This window comes from Oryctolagus cuniculus, chromosome X (assembly GCF_964237555.1).
Source record: "Oryctolagus cuniculus chromosome X, mOryCun1.1, whole genome shotgun sequence".
Lineage (NCBI taxonomy): Eukaryota > Metazoa > Chordata > Mammalia > Lagomorpha > Leporidae > Oryctolagus > Oryctolagus cuniculus.
In genome coordinates, this window is record NC_091453.1 from 84,602,151 (window position 1) to 84,621,667 (window position 19,517).

At 35.2% G+C, this 19,517-nt stretch overlaps 1 protein-coding gene across 1 annotated transcript in view; it reads right to left on the reverse strand.

The window, feature by feature from the left end:
* Window positions 1-19,517, reverse strand: part of COL4A5 (collagen type IV alpha 5 chain) — a 252,813-nt gene that overhangs the window by 19,760 nt on the left and 213,536 nt on the right. Inside the window, exons 38-41 of the mRNA XM_002720176.5 lie at window positions 13,963-14,043; window positions 13,188-13,286; window positions 10,654-10,704; window positions 8,855-9,040 (exon numbers count right to left, since the gene is read on the reverse strand). Of these exons, the coding sequence (XP_002720222.3) occupies window positions 8,855-9,040; window positions 10,654-10,704; window positions 13,188-13,286; window positions 13,963-14,043 (417 nt within the window). The remainder of the gene's footprint in view (window positions 1-8,854; window positions 9,041-10,653; window positions 10,705-13,187; window positions 13,287-13,962; window positions 14,044-19,517) is intronic.

Sequence of the window (19,517 nt, forward strand, 5' to 3'; positions counted from 1 at the left end):
AGCACAAAACGCAGGCTTGTAAAATATCAGCCATCTTCCTATTAGTTGGAAAAATCTAATTGTACAATGTAAAATCTAGACTACATCAAAATATATAGACCTGTGCTGACTCCCTTTCTAACATAAATTGGACTAGGTTCTTTCTGTTATTAACACTGGTTTGTAGACTCTTTTAGTTTATTTTTTTATATAGTAAACCCAATAAGCTCATATCTAAAGAAAGGACTCAGGACATAATAAAATTTGCTTCTGTAAGCTTCTCACAAAATGACTTAAATCAAAATGAAATAAGACACTGCTGGGTCCTGTTCTCAAATTGGAGCACGCATACATCAGAATCGCATGGAGGAGTTGTTAAAACAGATTCCTGGGCCCACCCCCAGAGCTTTGGAATCAGCAAAGCTAAGGAGGGGCCTAAGACTTTCCATTCTCCTAAGTACCCTATAGCAGCTGAAGCTTCTAGTTCCAGGATCACATTTTTAAGAAGCACTACTATAGGGCAATCAGGGATTTAAGCCATTTGTCTTGCTGTGATTAAAATCAAATTGTTTTATTTGTAAGTAGCTACATTTATTCAGCTTTTTATTACTATGCAATCAAGACAGTTATTTAAGCAAATTAACTGATCTCATTTTGATATGCTTGATACATGGGAACATTTTTAAAATTTTTATAGAATAAACATACTTTTATTTTGCATTACATTATTTAAAACAAAGCAAATAGTCCAGTACATAACGTGTCTTTTTCTTTCTCCAATATAATTGTGTTATTTGATTATAAGGTTCAGGTTTTCTATTTGACCTTATGAGACATGCAATTTTGGCAGTCAGTGCCAGGTGGTAAATGGCCAATTTAAGAAAAACAGGTAATTCTTTCTTTATTTTGATTTTAACAAGAATGTGAATCACCAATCCAGCATTTTTTGAAGTACCATTAGTGTTCAATCCCTTACATTTCCCCTTCACACCTATTATGGTTCATTTGCTTCAAAGAATTTGTCAGCTTTCATGGTAGTTACCATTAGTGATAAAATAATGTCAATTATTCAATGGATAACCACATAATCCCCATAAAAATAATTGAGGAAAATTATTTTATGATCAATGCATTATAAATCCAAAAATGGAATCCAAAATATAAAATGCAATGATTTTGTATTTTTTGCCATCTAAGAAAATGCAAATATATTTATTTTTAGATGTTAACTGACACATAAAAATTGCACATATTTATGGGGTACCACACTTCAATACATATATGCATTGTGTGATTTCCAGATCAGGGCAAACATACTTATCTCCTCAAACATTTATCATTTCTTTGTGGGAAAAACATTCAAAATCCTGTCTTCCATCCCTTTTAAGAAATATACAGTATATTACTGTTATCTTTAGTCACCATGGGAATGTTTTTAAATGTCAGAAATTTGTACTTTAAAATTTCTTCATATTCTTTACAATTTATTTTGAAAAATAAAGAATTCTACACATGTCTTGTAAACAAATAAGATCATTTAAAATGGGATTTTTGCTAGTTTTTTTTCCTACTGCTATGTTTTTAATCTGCCTTTGCAAATAAATGTAGAAGGTCCATTAGGCAACCATGGAGATAGTATCATTCATTGACCAAGTGTTTTGCCACTAGGTGGGAAATAGGTGCTACTTGCTTGCAGTGTTTAGTGGCTAAGGCTGAGACTAAGTTGTCCTGCCTTAAGAAAATAATTACAAAACCCTAGTTAGCACTTATGCCTTCTCTCCTCTGATAGTCTCAGATACATTTTATTGATTTCAACCGAACAGGAAAATATGTTAAGATTTTTTTAAAGGAACTACCATAGATATATGCATTTAGAATACTGAACTCATGCTTACACGTGGACAAAGGGTCATCTTTTTAATCAGAGAGTAAATTTGAACATTAGTTCCTTTCCCAATACTCTTACGATTCAGAATCAGTGGCTACACAATAAAAAGGCAGGATGGCATAATTATTGAGAATATTAATTCTGGAGACACAATGCTGGATTGGAATCCCAGATCCATTAGTCATTAGCTATTTGACCTTAGCAAGAGTATCAATTTCTTTGACTTCATTTTCTTTAAGAAAAATGAAAATAGTAATAGCCTCCACTTTATCAGTATGTTGCAAGATTTAAATGAGATAGCACATATGAATTACTTAGCACAGTGCCTAGTACAAAGTAAGAGCTATAGGAAGTTTTTTAATTCTTATTTTAGTATTATTATAATTATTATCTTAATTATTAGTAAAATTAAAGGTAAGAACATATCTTAAAATATGAGCCCACTTCTAATCTTTCAGATATTCCTACATGATTTCATAATATAACACTATTGGCACACGAGAAAGAAGAAGCAGGTTCACAACACTACAAAAATCATTTTTTTCCAAAAAACAACTCATATAAGTCTCCTTACCCAGGCAACCAGACACCACAAATTTTTTTTTACCGAATCATAAAGAAAAGGCTGGGGTACTTGGTATACAAAACAAAACAAAACTTATTTAATTCATATCCACTAGATAGTTATCTCAGTAAACCTGCTAGTTTTCATACATAATGTGTGATTTAGACTAGAAATTAGGTAGCATATCAATGTATTAAGAGAAAAATAAGCCGTGAGTCAACCTGATAACAATGGCAAGATAAGGGGGGTCGGGGGAAGAAATTTTGTGTAACTGTATTCCCCAGTTTGAAAAGTTACCAGAACACTGTATCATTTGAAAACAAAACAAAAAACTAGGACACTGCTCTTTTTGCAATTAAAAGATACACGTTAATTCGGATCTGCTATTCAGAGTCCTACTAAAACAAAAGGGACATATAATTTATTTAGCAGTATTCAGAAGTTTCCCTCTTCCATTACTGAAAATAATCATGAGTATACCGATCAGGGCAATTTGAGGCAACAAAATTTGAGAAAATGAAATAAATATGAAGAGATCACAAACGCACCACATGCTTGCCTAAATATCTTAAGTGTATTTCCATTTAAAATTCAACATGCTTTCACATATGGATTAACTATTAAGAACAATCTAAATCACAAAGACCTAATGTCATTTCAAAGTCAATTATAAACAAGTCACATTACCTTCACCAAAATGTTAAAACCTGAGCAGGTGGTATTTGAGGATAATAGCACTCTTCAATGACTTCTGAATTATAGCAAAAAAGGTGCAATTTCTCTTATCATACACATAAAGCATTAAAAAAAAAGAATTGACCAGTGAAGAGTCTAACCTTGAAAACCTGGGAAGATCAGAGTTCACCAAAGCCCAAAGATCGATGTTAGCAGTATCAGACATCACACAGTACAAAATAAGATTATGAGTTAGAAGTGGTTCACATTATAGCACAAGTTAAACAATAATACTCTTTGCCAGCATTTTTAATATCTACAGCATAATATGAATGCAAACAGAACCATACAGGAGTATGGAGACTCAGACCTTTTCAAATAGAGCTTGTTCTACAGAATAAGTTGTCTTTTTTCATTAATTCAAAAAATGAAAAACTACTAAAGACATTATGTTAACACTGCTACTGTGACTTTTGAAAAGCCACATGTTAGCGTCTCAAACATTAAAGTTGGCAAAAATAGTACATTTCACTGACAGCCTTCAGTTCCTGTAGCAAAAGGATAATTATGGATAAATGTTTATCTTGGCTTCTGCTATCCTTTATTAAAGACACAAGGTGCATATTTCTTGCTATGTTCAGACTGATTCAAAGAGATAGCAGTTAACTTTAAAGGCCTCATTGACAAAAAAAAAAAACTACAAAGAACATAGGTGAGTGAATAGAAAAATAAAAACATGCTTATGCTATGTCCATATTAACCTGTATTTTTGTCTTATTTGAAAATCATTCCATGAAGTCACATTCTGATTTTTTTTCATAACTCATCGGGAGGTTTTTTCCATATATTACTACTTCCAACTAGTTACTTAATGAGAAAAAAAAGTACACTTGCACATCACTAAATTGAAAATTAAGATTCACATTTTCCAGAAATGTGAAGACTGTCAGTGAAGGGGTGCTTTAACATATCTTAGCATGCGATATTCCACCCCATACCACAGAAAATATCACATTTACTTTATTATTATTCAATGCACATATTAAGTTAAGCTATTCACTATTAAAAGAAGGCTCATTAAATAAAAAGATAAAACCTTTTGGTTAGTGTTAACTGACTACAAACACAATTTCTGCTTCTTACAAGTCTTGCTATGATATATAAACACTGAATATCAGAGAAGAGAACACTGAGTTTAAGAATCAGAAGACTTAAGACTATTCTTGACTCTGCTGTTTGATAACTGCAGTGAATTATCTGGGCAATTCATTGTCTCTGAGCTCATATTCTCACCTGTGTAACGGGAACGCTATTATCTGCCCTAACCTCCTTCACAGAATTTTTTAAAAATCAAATTCAATTTAAATAATATTGACCTAAAATATTTTAAAAAATAAAAAATATTGACCTAACATCTGCCATGTGCAACGTGCTACAAAGGAAGACAAAAATGAGTTAAGATCAAAACTCTGCCTTCAAGGAACTTACAATAAAATACATTAAATGATGTAAATGAAGATATGTCATATAAATGGAAAACATTATCATCATTGCCTAATAACGCAGCTTTTAAAGCATCCAAGACTTTGAAATTCATAAAGCTAAAATTGGCTTCTGTTTATTTAAATGGTTCCTGAACCATGTACAGCAAGCTAACACAAGACAACATTTAGAGCAGAGTCTGGCCACATGGCTAGTTAAATAAATTAAAATTCCTAGCTAAGATAATTCAGAATTTAAGTAAAGATAATTTATATGTGTGTTTGATATAGAAGGACCAATAACAGAAACTATTAGAAAAACATTTCATTGAAATATGATGCTTCAGTCTGAGTCAGGAGTAAGAAAAACTTTGGATCATATCATAGCAAAACTTCTAAGATTTTCATTTCTAAAATGTAACATTTTAATGAGTTATATGCCAAGTCAATTTTGTATATAAGGCCTTCAATTCACCATTTTTTATAGCATCTAACGAATTTTAACTGAAAAACAAAATGAAAACAAAACCTAAAGTCTTGTACATAAGTGATAATTTTTTAACGATCAGCTGTTGAGCTTACTGGTATATTTTAAATCCAGCTTCTACTTAAAGTTTTAGTTTTCAACTATTGCAAAGAATACAGCGCCACAGAAACCAGGTTCTAATAGTTATGCAATTTAGAGCATATTTGGTAAATAAGAAGTTGTTAAATTGATTTCAAACAATGTGGCTATTTTTCTTTTTTATTCTTTGAATATATTCTATATTTTGTCTCAGCTGAAAGAAATTTTCTGGCTGACAGTATAGTCTAGCAGTGATCAAGGTAGCAAAATTCCATGCAAATCAGACAGTGGAGATCTTAAAATTACTTCAAAGTTGTCCCTGGCCTTCTCTTTATCTTGGTAATAGTTAAATTAAATAGCAGGATAGCATTCTTTTATGAAGGACAAAGGAAGCAGCTATTAGGGGTTTATGAAGCTTTTGAGATTACAGAAAACCAGAAAGTGGATGTGAGGTCCAAGCTGCTATGGTTATGGCTAAGAGTCTTCTAAAACAGCAGAAACAGCTTTGCTCATCACTTGTCATATTTATAGCTAGAATAAGACACCAGATTATAAACATGAAGCCATATAAGAGCCTTTGTGGAAGGATGATATGGTGCTCACCAGGATAGTCATGTAACTAAGCACAGATGTGCACTAAGGCAGATTCCCAGGTGTGACAGTCACTGCATTACTCTAACCAAGCTGCTTCTTTGCCCCTCAGTCTTCTCATAGGTCATCAAACTCTTATCTTCACCATACTTTAGGTGGGCTCCCCCCTGAGCTGCTTCTTGACTAGGCCACCTCCTTGGTCCCGGATACAGCAAGAATCCTGCTTTATCAGTTTGGGGAGACTCCCTCAGTCACTCCTCCAACCCCTTATGCCAATAGTTTCTTCTTCTCTGCAATAACCTTGAATAAAATGTCTCCCAGTCTTTAACAATGTCCAGTGAGTAATTTGTCTTGAGCACATCTAAGATTTTGGTTTCTTCTAGAAAAGACATTCTAAGCTTCAATGAAATAATGGGTTTGTGGGGAAGTACAAAACTAGGCGATCAATTCAGATAGATATAGATGACCTCCTAAAAATAATAGTGAAAAACTATTGACTTTAAATATGTAAGAGATAAAATTGTCCTACTCTCATTAGCCACTCCTCAGGAGTATACTTTTTCCTCTTTTAATTCCACCTTAGAAATGTGAAAAGAATGATTTACCTTGAACAATAATAAATACATTCAAGTATTTATGGCTTCTTTTTTACTCTTGATTACATCAATGTATTTCATTATGAGCCTGCAATTATCCGTAGATAGATCTTGGTCATTTTTCTTTGGCGTGATTATTTACATGTGTATGATGGATATAAGATGGAAAACCTTCTAATCTGTGCTGGATGCATTGATTTTTCTTTTTACTCTGTACCTATCAGTCTTTTTTCACATAAGTATAATTTAGAACTTTGTGACAATTCAGGATGTGAAGATGGGATGGCTTCACAACCTGCAAGAGGTATGGCAAACCGACAATTTCATATTTGCAGGAATTGATAATACATATTATTTCAAAATGAATGCCTCTTTGAAGGATAGCTTGATACAATTGGCAATGAAAGATATAAAGCAAAGATCAGAAATATTCTTTATTCTGAAGGAAAGGTAAAATATTATGCAATGCTGTTTTGGGTAGTATAAATTTTCAGGTAAAATAATACGAATTCATGCATTTTGGAATGGAGACAATAATTTTTCTAATTAGGTAATCTGTGGTCATTGCAATAGACAGAAACACTGAGCTTTACAAGTTCCTGACAACGTACAGAAATAGGCCACCATGTAAGAATTGAATTGGCATATATGCTCTGCTCTTAAAATATATTCAAACACTTAAAAATTAAGTAGAGGTGTATATATATACATATACATAATACACACATATATGTATACATACCCACATATAAAATATATGTATATAAGTATATAAGAAAAGTTTCAAACTTCATGCAGTTACTACTTTAGAGTTAAGGAGCTAACCTGTAGGACCTGGATAGGGATCAAAGTTCACCAAGGCCCAATGACATCATTAACAAAAGGGAAAAATATCAAAACTGTTAGAAATATCAAGATACTAAATCATTACACTAAATATTTTCAAGTTAAAATTTAATTCAATGAAAGAATATCCTGCAAGTTCGTTTTCATGCATGTGTACATAAACCAAATTATCATCACTTAGCATCAACACTAAGATGAAAATAGCACAAGTGCCATATTTTGAAAGGCCAAAAATCATTTTCTCATAATCCTTACATGAGCTCAGATTAACAGTAACTGAATTTAAAACTTCATTTTCATTTGTAGTATACAAACAAGTTAAGAAGTTGAACACTCATCAGGTATATGTTCTTCTGAGTTGTTTTTAGTATTTCTTTAAATCCAGTAATTTTCAAGCAACTTTGTGACTAGCAGTTTTATGCTGACATGTTTTAAAATGCCAGTCAACAGTGAGCTCCATCATCAATAAAAATGACAAATCACAGTGCTGAACTGAAGGGGATAATAGTTTGGTTTATTTGAATTATTACATGCAAAACAAACCAAGATACTTGTTGTCATTTTTTATATTACATGCAAGAGACTTAATATGGCTGAGACGTTCACTGGTTTTTCTCCAACAAAAAACAAAGGTAAAAACCTTAATTAATGCTTCTATAGTCAAGTCAGAGCAGATTAACATTTTGTTTTGAAAATTATTCTCTGAACATGGTATGTTATCTCATATGTTTTCAGATAGTGTCTTATTAAAATTAACTTCAACCACTTAAGATTTTACTGTAATTTAAATGAAACTTTTCACTTTTAAATGCATTTTAAAAATAAATCATGGATATGGACATGAAAGGATAATTGCTGTTTCTTTAATCGTAGAATTCTCTTATTTCTTTCAATCAATGAAGGCCAAATTCTCAAGGACCAGAAATAAAAACTGAATATCAAGTCTCAAAAATCTGTTAATAGCCTATCACCAGTGATTGAGCTCGGCAATATTAATCACAGATGAAAATGAACATTTCCAAATTAGTAAAATGAAATGACACAGCATAGACACAAAATGGAAACGTGACCATTGGATGCAAAATTGTGACGAATAAAGCAATGAACACAAATGAGGTATAGACACAAAGATGGTATGAAGAGATCACTAGTCAATTTGATCATGCTGTGATGCTGAAGATAAATTTGATTGCCTAATTCCTAGACAAGATACAATTTTTTATTGTGCCTGGTGATATTTGCTGATCACGTGACAGAACCATAGCAACACTTTTGATATGGGCCACAAGCATCTATTGGGTGATCACTAAAATGATTTCTGTGATGACATGCTGAGAAGCTCACATTTAAAAATGCACATGGCAATTTGCTGCCAGGTTATCAGTTTAGCTTACTCTTTGAATAACAAGACTAATAAAACCACTATTTCCTTTTGCTCCTCTAGTCTGCTTTGTCTTACTTCAAGTTTAAGTAAATGATTAAACATGTTATTAAAAAGGATATACAAGAGGCTAGGGACATGGATGGAGGAAGCTATAAACCAAGCTATTTATTTGTAAGAAATTCTAATACTACAGATTCTCAAGTACTAAAGTCTGAATAACCTGCCAGCAAAATGCAATAAATGGGCTAATAAATAGAGCATTCTCCTACCACTCATGAACATACCTGGTCTCCCAGGAGGACCTTGGGGCCCAGGGTTGCCTTTGGGGCCTTCCAGAGCTGGACCTGGAGAACCAGGAGGGCCTGGAGGACCTTGCACACCAGGGAAACCCTGAAATCCTGGTTCTCCCTTTGGACCTGGAAGGCCAGGGTTTCCTGGCATGCCAGGTAATCCTCCATCACCCTTTTGACCTATAAAAGTAAAGTGATATTAGAGAACACATTAAATGACACTGAGTTATAGGTTTGCCTTTAAGGGTAAAGCTATTCACTGTTATTTGAACACCTAATGGAATTCACTACAGTGATTTCTATCTCCCACAAAACCTAAACCCACCCAGAAAATCCCTTTTCCTATTCAATGTATGTATCTTTTATCAGAAGTATTTGTTAAAGTATGTATAGGAACAATAACAGCTTGGACACAGAAAGTTCTCTCTTGCATTGGGACATAGAGCCATAATCATATGACCAGTAGTTATGAGAAAAAAATTAAAAAAGTATAATGCTCAAGAATATGTTCAAGGGGTAGGTGCTGTGGCATAGCAGGTGAAGTTGCCACCTGCAGTGCCGGCATCCCATATAGGTGCCAGTTCAAGTCTCCACTGCTCCACTTCTGATGCAGCTCTCTGCTATAGCCTGGGAAAGCAGTGGAACATGGCCCAAGTGCTTGGGCTCCTACACCTGCGTGGGAGACCCAGAAGACGCTCTGGGATCCTGGCTTTGGATCCACACAGCTCCGGCCATTGTGGCCATCTGGGGAGTAAACCAGCAGATGGAAGACTTTCTCTGTCTCTCTCTGTCTCTCTGTCTTTCCCTGTATCTCTGTCTCTCTCTCTCTTTGCCTCTGTCTCTGCCTCTCTGTAACTCTGCTTTCCAAATAAATAAATAAATCTTTAAAAAAATATGTTCAAGATAACTAGAGGCAATTCTTAGAATATGTTTCAAGCCTAATTTTGAGACTAACGGAAGATACAGATTTTCAATAATCACTATGTGTCCCTGAAGATCATTCTAAGCAAGATTTATAATCACAATCCAGACAAACTCTTCTTTGAATTTTTTCTGCATCACTAATATGCTTAGCCAAAAGACAGTGGTGCATTAAAATAATTTTTATGTTGCAATCTGAGAAAGATATGAGCATTTCTAGGAGATAGGTATATGGTTTGAAGAAAGCCTCCAGAGACTAGCCAATGGTCATTTCAGAACACAAATAAATATATGTGTGTGTGTGTGCGTGTGTGTGTGTTGTGTGTGTATATTGTATACACACTTATATTTTTTTCTATTAACTATTTGGTGCTTACAGGGAGAGTATGCATAAGCAAGAGAAGGTTGATGTGCATATGCACATACCCATCCAAATATGCAGAAGACATAGTAAGATGGAGTTTTCAAGAAAGTTTTATATTGGTACATATTCCTACAGAGTTTCCTTATATTGCCTTGATACTGCTTCCATGGGGGAGAAAAGAGTAGATCTTTTTCTGGTTCAGTGAGTTCTTAAAAGACTAATGAAATCTACTTTTTCTATAATTTTGCTTGTATTATTTCATCAGTATTTATTCCTGAAGTTAATTAAGAGTATATACAAGTAAATTTCCTTAAGGACACATTTTCATATAGTACAATTCCTTATACTAACTTGATAATTAAGAAATACTTTCAGGTATAATTCCAGTTTTGAGCTTCTGGGTTTGCTTGTGTATTTTATTATAGAAAGTGGTAGACATGTAAAAATAATCTTACTGGAGAGTATTTTCATTTTATGAATTGATTTAGCATGTTTTATTAAGGTTTACCAGAAAGTCCTGGGAGTCCAGGGGGTCCTGGGATTCCAAAGCCTGGTTGACCTGTCAGGGTACAGAACAAAAAATAAATCCCAAATTGATAATAATAACTGAAACAGGTATTATGTGACCACTATGGTTTTTATAAGCTATATAAACCATGTGGAAGATTGATTTCCAATACAGAAAAAAAATTCCAGCACTATTAGAATACTATACAAAAACATATCCTATTTGATTATTAAATACACCTTTATAGATATATATCATATGAAAATATATAAACAGTATATGCTGCATACTGAAGCAGAGAAATCTGAAAGAGCTGGGTAGCATCTTGACATGAAAATTGGACAAGGAAAGATACGGAGTTTTTTGTAAGACAGAGGCAACTTGATCAACAAAAAAAATGACCTAATAGTCTCAAGAATAAGATGGTAATTAGGAAGGAAAAAATCTACCAACAACAGATGCTGGCGAGGATGTGGGGAAAAAGGGACACTAACCCACTGTTGGTGGGAATGCAAGCTGGTCAAGCCACTATGGAAGTCAGTCTGGAGATTCCTCAGAAACCTGAAGATAACCCTACCGTTCGACCCAGCCATCCCACTCCTTGGAATTTACCCAAAGGAATTTAAATTGGCAAACAAAAAAGCGGTCTGCACCCTAATGTTTATTGCAGCTCAATTCACAATAGCTAAGACCTGGAACCAACCTAAATGCCCATCAACGATAGACTGGATAAAGAAATTATGGGATATGTACTCTTTAGAATACTATACCGCAGTAAGAAACAACGAAATCCAGTCATTTGCAACAAAATGGAGGAATCTGGAACACATCATGCTGAGTGAAATAAGCCAGTCCCAAAGGGACAAATACCATATGTTCTCCCTGATCGGTGACGACTGACTGAACACCAAGAGGGAAACCTGTTGGAGTGAGGTGGACACTATGGGAAATGGTGGCTTGATCAGCATAGCCCTGACTGTTAATGAACAACTTAATACATTATCCCTCTTAGTAGTTTTTTTTGTCTGTTCTACTTAATATGACTGGTTTAGATCTGTAATTGATGCACAGTTATTCTTAAGTGTTGAAAATTAACTGAAATGTGATCCCTGTTGAACATGGTGGTGGGAATGGGAGAGGGAAGAGATGTATAATTTGGGACATGCTCAGGCTGACTTGCCCCAAGTGGTGGAGTTGGAAGCATACCAGGGGATTCCAATTCAATCCCATCGAGGTGGCATGTACCAATGCCATCTCACTGTTCCAGGTGATCAGTTTCAGTTCACAGTTGGTCATGGTGAAGGGACTGGGAGTCAAAGGGAACACATAGACAAGTCTAGTACCTGCTAACGCTAACCGATGGAGTAAATAAAGGGGAGAGTGATCCAACATGGGAAGTGAGATACTCAGCAGACTCATAGAATGGCAGATGTCCTAAATAGCACTCTGGCCTCAGAATCAGCCCTAAAGGCATTCGGAGCTGGCTGAAAAGCTCATGAGAGTATTTCAGGCATGGAAAGCCAAGACACTCTGGCAAAAGATCTCTGCGAGTGAGATCCCAGTGGAAAGAACAGGTCATCAAAGAAGGAGGTACCTTTCTCTGAAGGGAGGAGAGAACCTCCACTTTGACTATGACCTTGTCTAAACAAGATAAGAGTCGGAGAACTCAGAGGGCTTCCATAGCCTTGGAAACTCATGACTGGAGCATAGGGAGATTACTGATGCCATAGACAGGAGTGTCAATTGGTAAAGTCAACAACAGGAGTCACTGTGCACTTACTCCTCATGTAGGATCTCTATCCTTAATGTGCTGTACATTGAGATTTAATGCTATAACGAGTACTCAAACAATATATTTCACTTTGTGTTTCTATGGGGGTGCAAACTGTTGAAATCCTTACTTAATGCATACTAAACTGATCCTCTGTAAAAAAAAAAAAAAAAAAAAAAAAAGAAATTATCAATTCCCAACTTGACTCTCACTGGGATTAAACATGACAATAGGTCTGCTCTGATTTCATCATCATTTAAAAAAATCATCTATTATTTTTCACTTTATGTTTCTGTGTGGGAGCAAACTGTTGAAATCCATACTTAATGTATACTAAGCTGATCTTCTGTATATTAAGATAATCGAAAATGAATCATGATGTGAATGGAAGGGGAGAGGGAGTGGGAAAGGGGAGGGTTGTGGGTGGGAGGGACGGTATGGGGGGGAAGCCATTGTAATCCATAAGTCGTACTTTGGAAAATTATATGCATTAAATAAAAGTTTAAAAAAAAATATTCAAAAAAAAATTAAAAAAAAAAAGTGTATGATAGCTTAGAAGGTAAGAAAGAGTGTGTCTTGGAACAAAAAAATGTCTTGGAAGTTGGTTTATGTATTCTGTATTGATAATAAAAGAAGTTTAAAACTGTATAAAAAAAAAGAAGGTAAGAAAGAAAATGTAACCTCACTGTTGAAAAAATAGCAAGTTAAAGTAGACAAGGAGGAAATCAGAAAATTAGGAAAAATGAAAAAATATATACAGCACCTGGTTCACCCTTCTGTCCAGCTGGTCCAGGAATACCATCTTGACCTGGTTTGCCCTTCTCACCTGGAGGCCCTGGTGACCCAGGACGACCTCCACCACCTAAAGAATAGAATACAGCAGGTTAATCCCTGTTGCCGACTCCCTTTTCCTTTAATATACTTCATTCTTTCCATGCTTCCTTCAAATAATTCTACTGAAATGACATAAAGTGCATCTGACACACTCCTTTAAATAATGAACTCCTATAAAAAGGAAGCATAAAAATGAAGGAAGATAATAAGGAACATCTTAATCATTCACTCAATATAAAAAAAAAAAAACTCCGTTTTTCATTTTAGTATGGCTTCAGAATATCCAAGAGAGTAATGTGCAAGAGGTGGAAGAGTACATCATAGGCGTCACATGGAGCCAAGAGAAGTCTTACTATAGATGGCCATGCACGAATACAATTGTTGTGGCCTGCCATTCTAAAAAGAAAAATATCAGTGTCTATCTTCTATTATAGAACACTTGAATTAACTCTCTCCAGAAAAAGTGAGCCTCGAAAATAAGGTCTCATTATAGTAATTTTAAGTAACGTTTATTAATAGCTTGTTCATTTTGTACCTAACACACAGAGCTAAATGAATGATCACTGCATTTTCTTGGTTTGAAAATGTTCATGGCTCAACATGATTTAACTTTCCCAAACTGAATATAACTTGACTTTATCAAATAGAGTGTGATCAGCTTCAGTTTTACAGAACAGCAAACTCTTATTTTTTTTAATGCTTACCTACAGGACCAGGTTCTCCTGGAAGGCCAGGGTTTCCTGGAGGACCAGTGACACCTTTTGGTCCAGGAAGGCCTGGGGTTCCTAAAGTAAAGAGCTCAATTTAAAAATGAAAGACAAACTTCATTGCTTTTAGAGCTACAATTCAAACTTAAACAATTTGTTGTGTTAGCACAGAAATGGTGACGAACAAGGTATGGAATTGCAGGGACTTAGAAAAGGCATATGTTGTGTTTTATTAAAAAAAAATACTGTTGAACTGTTTTATGCCAACAACAATGTATGAGAATTCCAGAAGTTCTAGATTCTTGCACAATATATTGATGACATCAGTTGTTTGTAGCCATTCTGGTAGGTATGTATTACCACTTCATTTTGGTTTTAATTTGACTTTCTCTGGCTAATAATATTGACCATATTTCCATGTGTTTGTTGGCCATCTTTATATTTTTTGTGTGTGTGAAATGTCTATTTAAAAATTTCTCCATTTTTCAAAATTTGACTGTATGTGTTTTTGCAGAAGTTCTTTATATATCCTAGATATAAGTCATTTGTGGGGCACAGCGGGTTAAAGCCCCGGCCTGAAGTGCTGGCATCCCATATGGGCACCAGTTAGAGACCCAGCTGCTCCACTTCCAATCCAGCTCTCTGTTGTGGCCTGGGAAAGCAGTAGAAGATGGCCCAAGTTCTTGGGCCCCTGCACCCATGTGGGAGACCTGGAAGAAGCTCCTGGCTCCTGGTTTGGATCAGCACAGCTCTGGCTGTTGCAGCCATCTGGGGAGTGAACCAGCGGATGGAAGACCTCTCTCTGTGTCTCTACTTCTCTCTGTAACTCTTTCAAATAAATAAAATAAATCTTTAAAAAAAAAGATATAAGTCATTTGTCACATACATGTTTTACAAATATTTTCTCCTGGTCTGTGCCTTTCTTATTCACTCTCCTAAAAATGTCTTCTTTTTTTCAAAAAATCATTTATTAATTTGAAAGGCAGGGGCTGGTGTGGTGGCATAGTAGGCTAAGAATCTGCCTGTGGTGCCAACATCCCATATGGGGACTGGTTCAAGTCCCAGCTGCTCCTTTTCCAATCCAGCCATCTGCTATGGCTTGGGACACAGTAGAAGATGGCTCAAGTGAATGGGGCCCTGCACCCATGTGGGAGACCCAGACAAAGCTTGTAGTTCCTGGCTTCATATCGGCTCAGCTCCGGCAGCTGGGGACATTTGGGGAGTGAACCAGAGGATGGAAGACCTTTCTCTCTGTCTCTCCCTCTTTCTGTAACTCTAACTATCAAATAAATAAATAAAATCTTTAAAAAATTCTAAGGCAGAGTAATAGAAATAGAGAGATCTTCTTTGTGCTTGTTCACTCTCTAACAGCCAGTGAAAGACAGGCTGGGTCAAACAGAAGCCAGGAGCCAGGAACTCAGTTGACCTCCCATGGGAGTGGCAGGGACCCAAGTACTTGAGCCATCATCTGCTGCCTCCCAGCAGTATATATTAGCAGGAAGCTGGATTGGAAACTGATGTAGAAGGCAGAACTCCTAAGCACTCCTATATGGGTGTGGCCATCTCAAGTGGTGGCTTAACCTGCTATGCCACAACATCCACCTAATGATCTCTTCTAAGGAGCCGAGGTTTTAAATTTTGATTTCTTCTAATGTATAATTTTTCTTTTATAATTACTGATTTTTATGCCCTAAGAAAATTTTACCTGATCCAAGTCATGAAAATATTCTATTTTTTTCCTCTAAAAGCTTTATGGTTTGAGCTTTTAGGTTAGGACTAATAACAAATTCAAAATAATTTTTCTATATGACATAACATAGATTAAGTTTCATTTTGCCCCCGATGAACATCTAGATGTTCCAGAGCCATTTGTTGAAAAAAGTTTGCTTTCTCTATAGGATTACTTTGGTACCTTTATCAAAAGGCAGTGTGCTGAATGATGTCACTATGTTCTATTAATAAATATATCAATCCTTACACAAGTACCACACTGCCTTACTTACCATACATCTTGAAATCAGGTGCAAGTCTTTCAAATCTATTTTCCTTTTTCCATATCCTATGTACTTTCCATTTTTACATGTATCTTAGAATTAGTTTGTCAATTGTTCTCAAAAAAGATAGGAAAGCCTGGTGGGTTATTAACTAGAATCACTTTGAATCTATGTAACACTTTGAGAAAAACAGGGATCTTAGCAATTTTGATCTTCCAATCCACAAATATGCTCTATTTCTTCATAAATTTATCAAAGCAGGTTTTATAGTTTTCAGTGAACATATCTTGCAAATATTTTATAGGAACTCTTAAATAATTTTCAGACCAGCTAAAATGGAATTAGCCCTCTACAGCCTGTTTTATCCACTGATTACAATTAAAAATTGGACAGAATATAAAAAGCAATTATTCAATGACTCTGAAACAAAACAGGCATATTTGGGAGGGAAGTAAAAACTTGAAGAATAACCAGAAAAGCAGTGCATTTGTTTTCTATGGTTGTATAACAAATTACTCCAAACCCAATGACCTAAAACAACACCTGTTTATTATCTCACAGTTTTGTAGCTAACATCCTGGGCATCTCTGAGCTGGGCTCTCTGTTTAGTATAGAATGAGGCCAAAATTTAAGGTGTCAGTCTGTCTAAACTCTCATCTAGAAGCTTTAGGGAAAGATGCACTGCCAAGTTTACTGAGGTTGTTGACCAAATTCACTTCCTTCAAGTCTCTGCTTCCTTGATGGCTAGCTACCAGGATCCACTTTCAAATTCTGGAGGAAATTCACTTTTACACCCCATAGGTTTTCTCCATCATAGCAATGGAGATTCTCCCTTACGTATAATCTGTCTCATATTTTTAACCCCCTCTGACAGCCTCTTCTGCTACCAGTTAGACAAATTTTTAAAGACCTCATTTGATTAGATTCGGCAACCCAAAATATTTCTATCCAGTACAATCAACTGATTTGGAAGTTTTATACCATCAAAATTCTTTCACAGTACCTAGATTGAATAACTAACAGCCAGGAATCTTAGTGGGGAGCATCTTAGAATTCTATCTACTACATAACTCAATAATTAAAGAACAATAAGGGGGTCCGCGCCGTGGCTCACTTGGTTAATCCTCTGCCTGCGGCGCTGGTTCTAGTTCCGGCTGCCCCTCTTCCAGTCCAGCTCTCTCCTGTGGCCCAGGAAGGCAGTGGAGGATGGCCCAAGTGCTTGGGTCCCTGCACCCGAGACCAGGAGGAAGAACCTTGGTCCTGACTTTGGATCGGCATAGCTCCAGCCATAGCGGCCATTTGGGGGATTAACCAATGGAAGGAAGACATTTCTCTCTGTCTCTCTTACTGTGTAACTCTATCTGTCAAATAAATTTTTAAAAAGTTAAAAGAACAATAAGAACATTTTTCTAATGAATGGCAGCTGGAATTTGTTGTCAAGAGACTCTACTCCAAGAAATACTAAATGTGATTTTTTTCAAATGAAATGATCCCACATTTAAAAATCCTCACATTCCAGGTCTAAGGGGATATACCTAAGACCAAGGGCAATGGAAAATTGCCCTGTCTTAACAAAGCCTAAAAATCATCACTGCAAAGTCAAGTTGATTCCCATGTAATTGATCTGCCCACAAGAATAGTATTCAACATTCTTCAAAGAAATTTAGCAGAATCCAGAGAACTTCTGTACCACACTACCATGGTATTCAATATACAAATATAATTTAAAAATTGGGGCCGAACTGTGGCGTGATGGTAAAGCTGCCACCTGCAGTGCCTGCATCCCATATGGATACCGGTTCGAGTCCCGGATGCTCCACTTCTGATCCCGCTCTCTGCTATGGCTTAGGAGAGCAGCAGAAGATGGCCCAAGTCCTTGGGCCCCTGCACCCACATGGGAGACCTGGAAGAAGCTCCTGGCTTCAGATGTGCACAGCTCCGGCCATTGTGGCCATCTGGGGAGTGAACCAGCGGATGGAAGACCTCTCTCTCTCTCTCTCTCTCTCTCTTTCTCTGCCTCTCTGTAACTGCTTTTCAAATAAATAAATAAATCTTTTAAAAAACAAATATAATTAAAAATAGATATGAAGGCACTGAAAAATATGACTATTGTAAAGAAAAAAAGACCTAACAATGTAAGTAGATCCATGGATATCTAAAATATTGGAAGAAGCAGAGAAGATCTTTAAAATATCTATAATACGTATGTTAAGGAATTCACAGGCAAAGATGTATATAAGTTGTGAAAAAAACAGGGAATTTCTGGAGAAGGTAACTGTAAAAAGAACCAAATGGAAATCAAAATTTTTGTGGCAGGGATTAGCAGCATATTGAACACATTAGTGAAAAAGGATCAGTAAGCTTGAAGGTGGGGAATAAAAACTACTCAAAGCACAGAGTGAAAAAGCATAGAAAAACATTGACAGCACAGCAGTGTTCTTTCAGACAACAGTGAGTGATTTAATATGCATGCAACTGCATTCACATAAGAGGGGAACAAGTGGCTAAAGAAATGTCCAAACAAACAGCTGGCATTTTCCAGTTATTCAAAACAACACTACAGATCCAGGAATATAAGCACATATAAGATGAAATAAATACATCCACAACTAATAATGATGAAAAGAAACAATGACAGATAAAAATCTTAAATATATTCAAAGAAAAAAACAGATATTACAAAAAGAGGAAAACAATCATTGTTGACTTATTATCAGAAAAAATGGGAAAAAAAGAAAAAAATGGAGATCAAAAGAGAGTATAAGACATTTTCATATAATTTAAAATTGAGACACTTTATCAACAGCAAAATCACCATACAAAGTAAATGATAGTGGAAATATGTCAGCCTTTAGGGAATGATACCAAATGGATGTTTGATGCACAGGAAAATAGGACATATTTTCCAGTACTTTCATATCTGTTTTTAAATTATATTTGTATATTGAATGCCATGGCAGTGTAGTATAAAAATTCTCTGAGTTCTGCTAAAAATATGTAGGTATGCATAAAAATTAGTTTTTTTCACAGTAAATTCTTTAGAAGACAACAGTCTATTAAAAATTATAGCAATAAATTCTAAGACTGATTATAAAAACATGAACACAATAACATAAAATAATATGTAGTAAGTATAATATTATAATAAGTAAATAGAATTATACTGTTATAAGGATCTTGCATTATATGAGAAGCAGAACATTGTTCATTTAATATAGAGTGTGGTAAATTAAGAGAGCATATACAAATATCTGAGGCAGTCACTTAAGTACAGTAGAAAGAGGTATGCGTTAAAGGAAAGGAATATCAAAGCATAGTTAATTGACACAAAAGAGAATAGGAAAGGAATGATGAAGGACAAACAGCAAACAAACAGAAAGACGGTCAACTAAAACACAAATATAATAATAATTACATTAAATATAAATGGACTACATACAACAAATAAAAAAGAAAACTGTCCAACAATTGCAAAAAAGGAAGATAGAAATTCACACTTGGATATAGGAGACATATTTTAAATATAGACAGGTAAAAAGTAAAAAAATAAAAAAGATA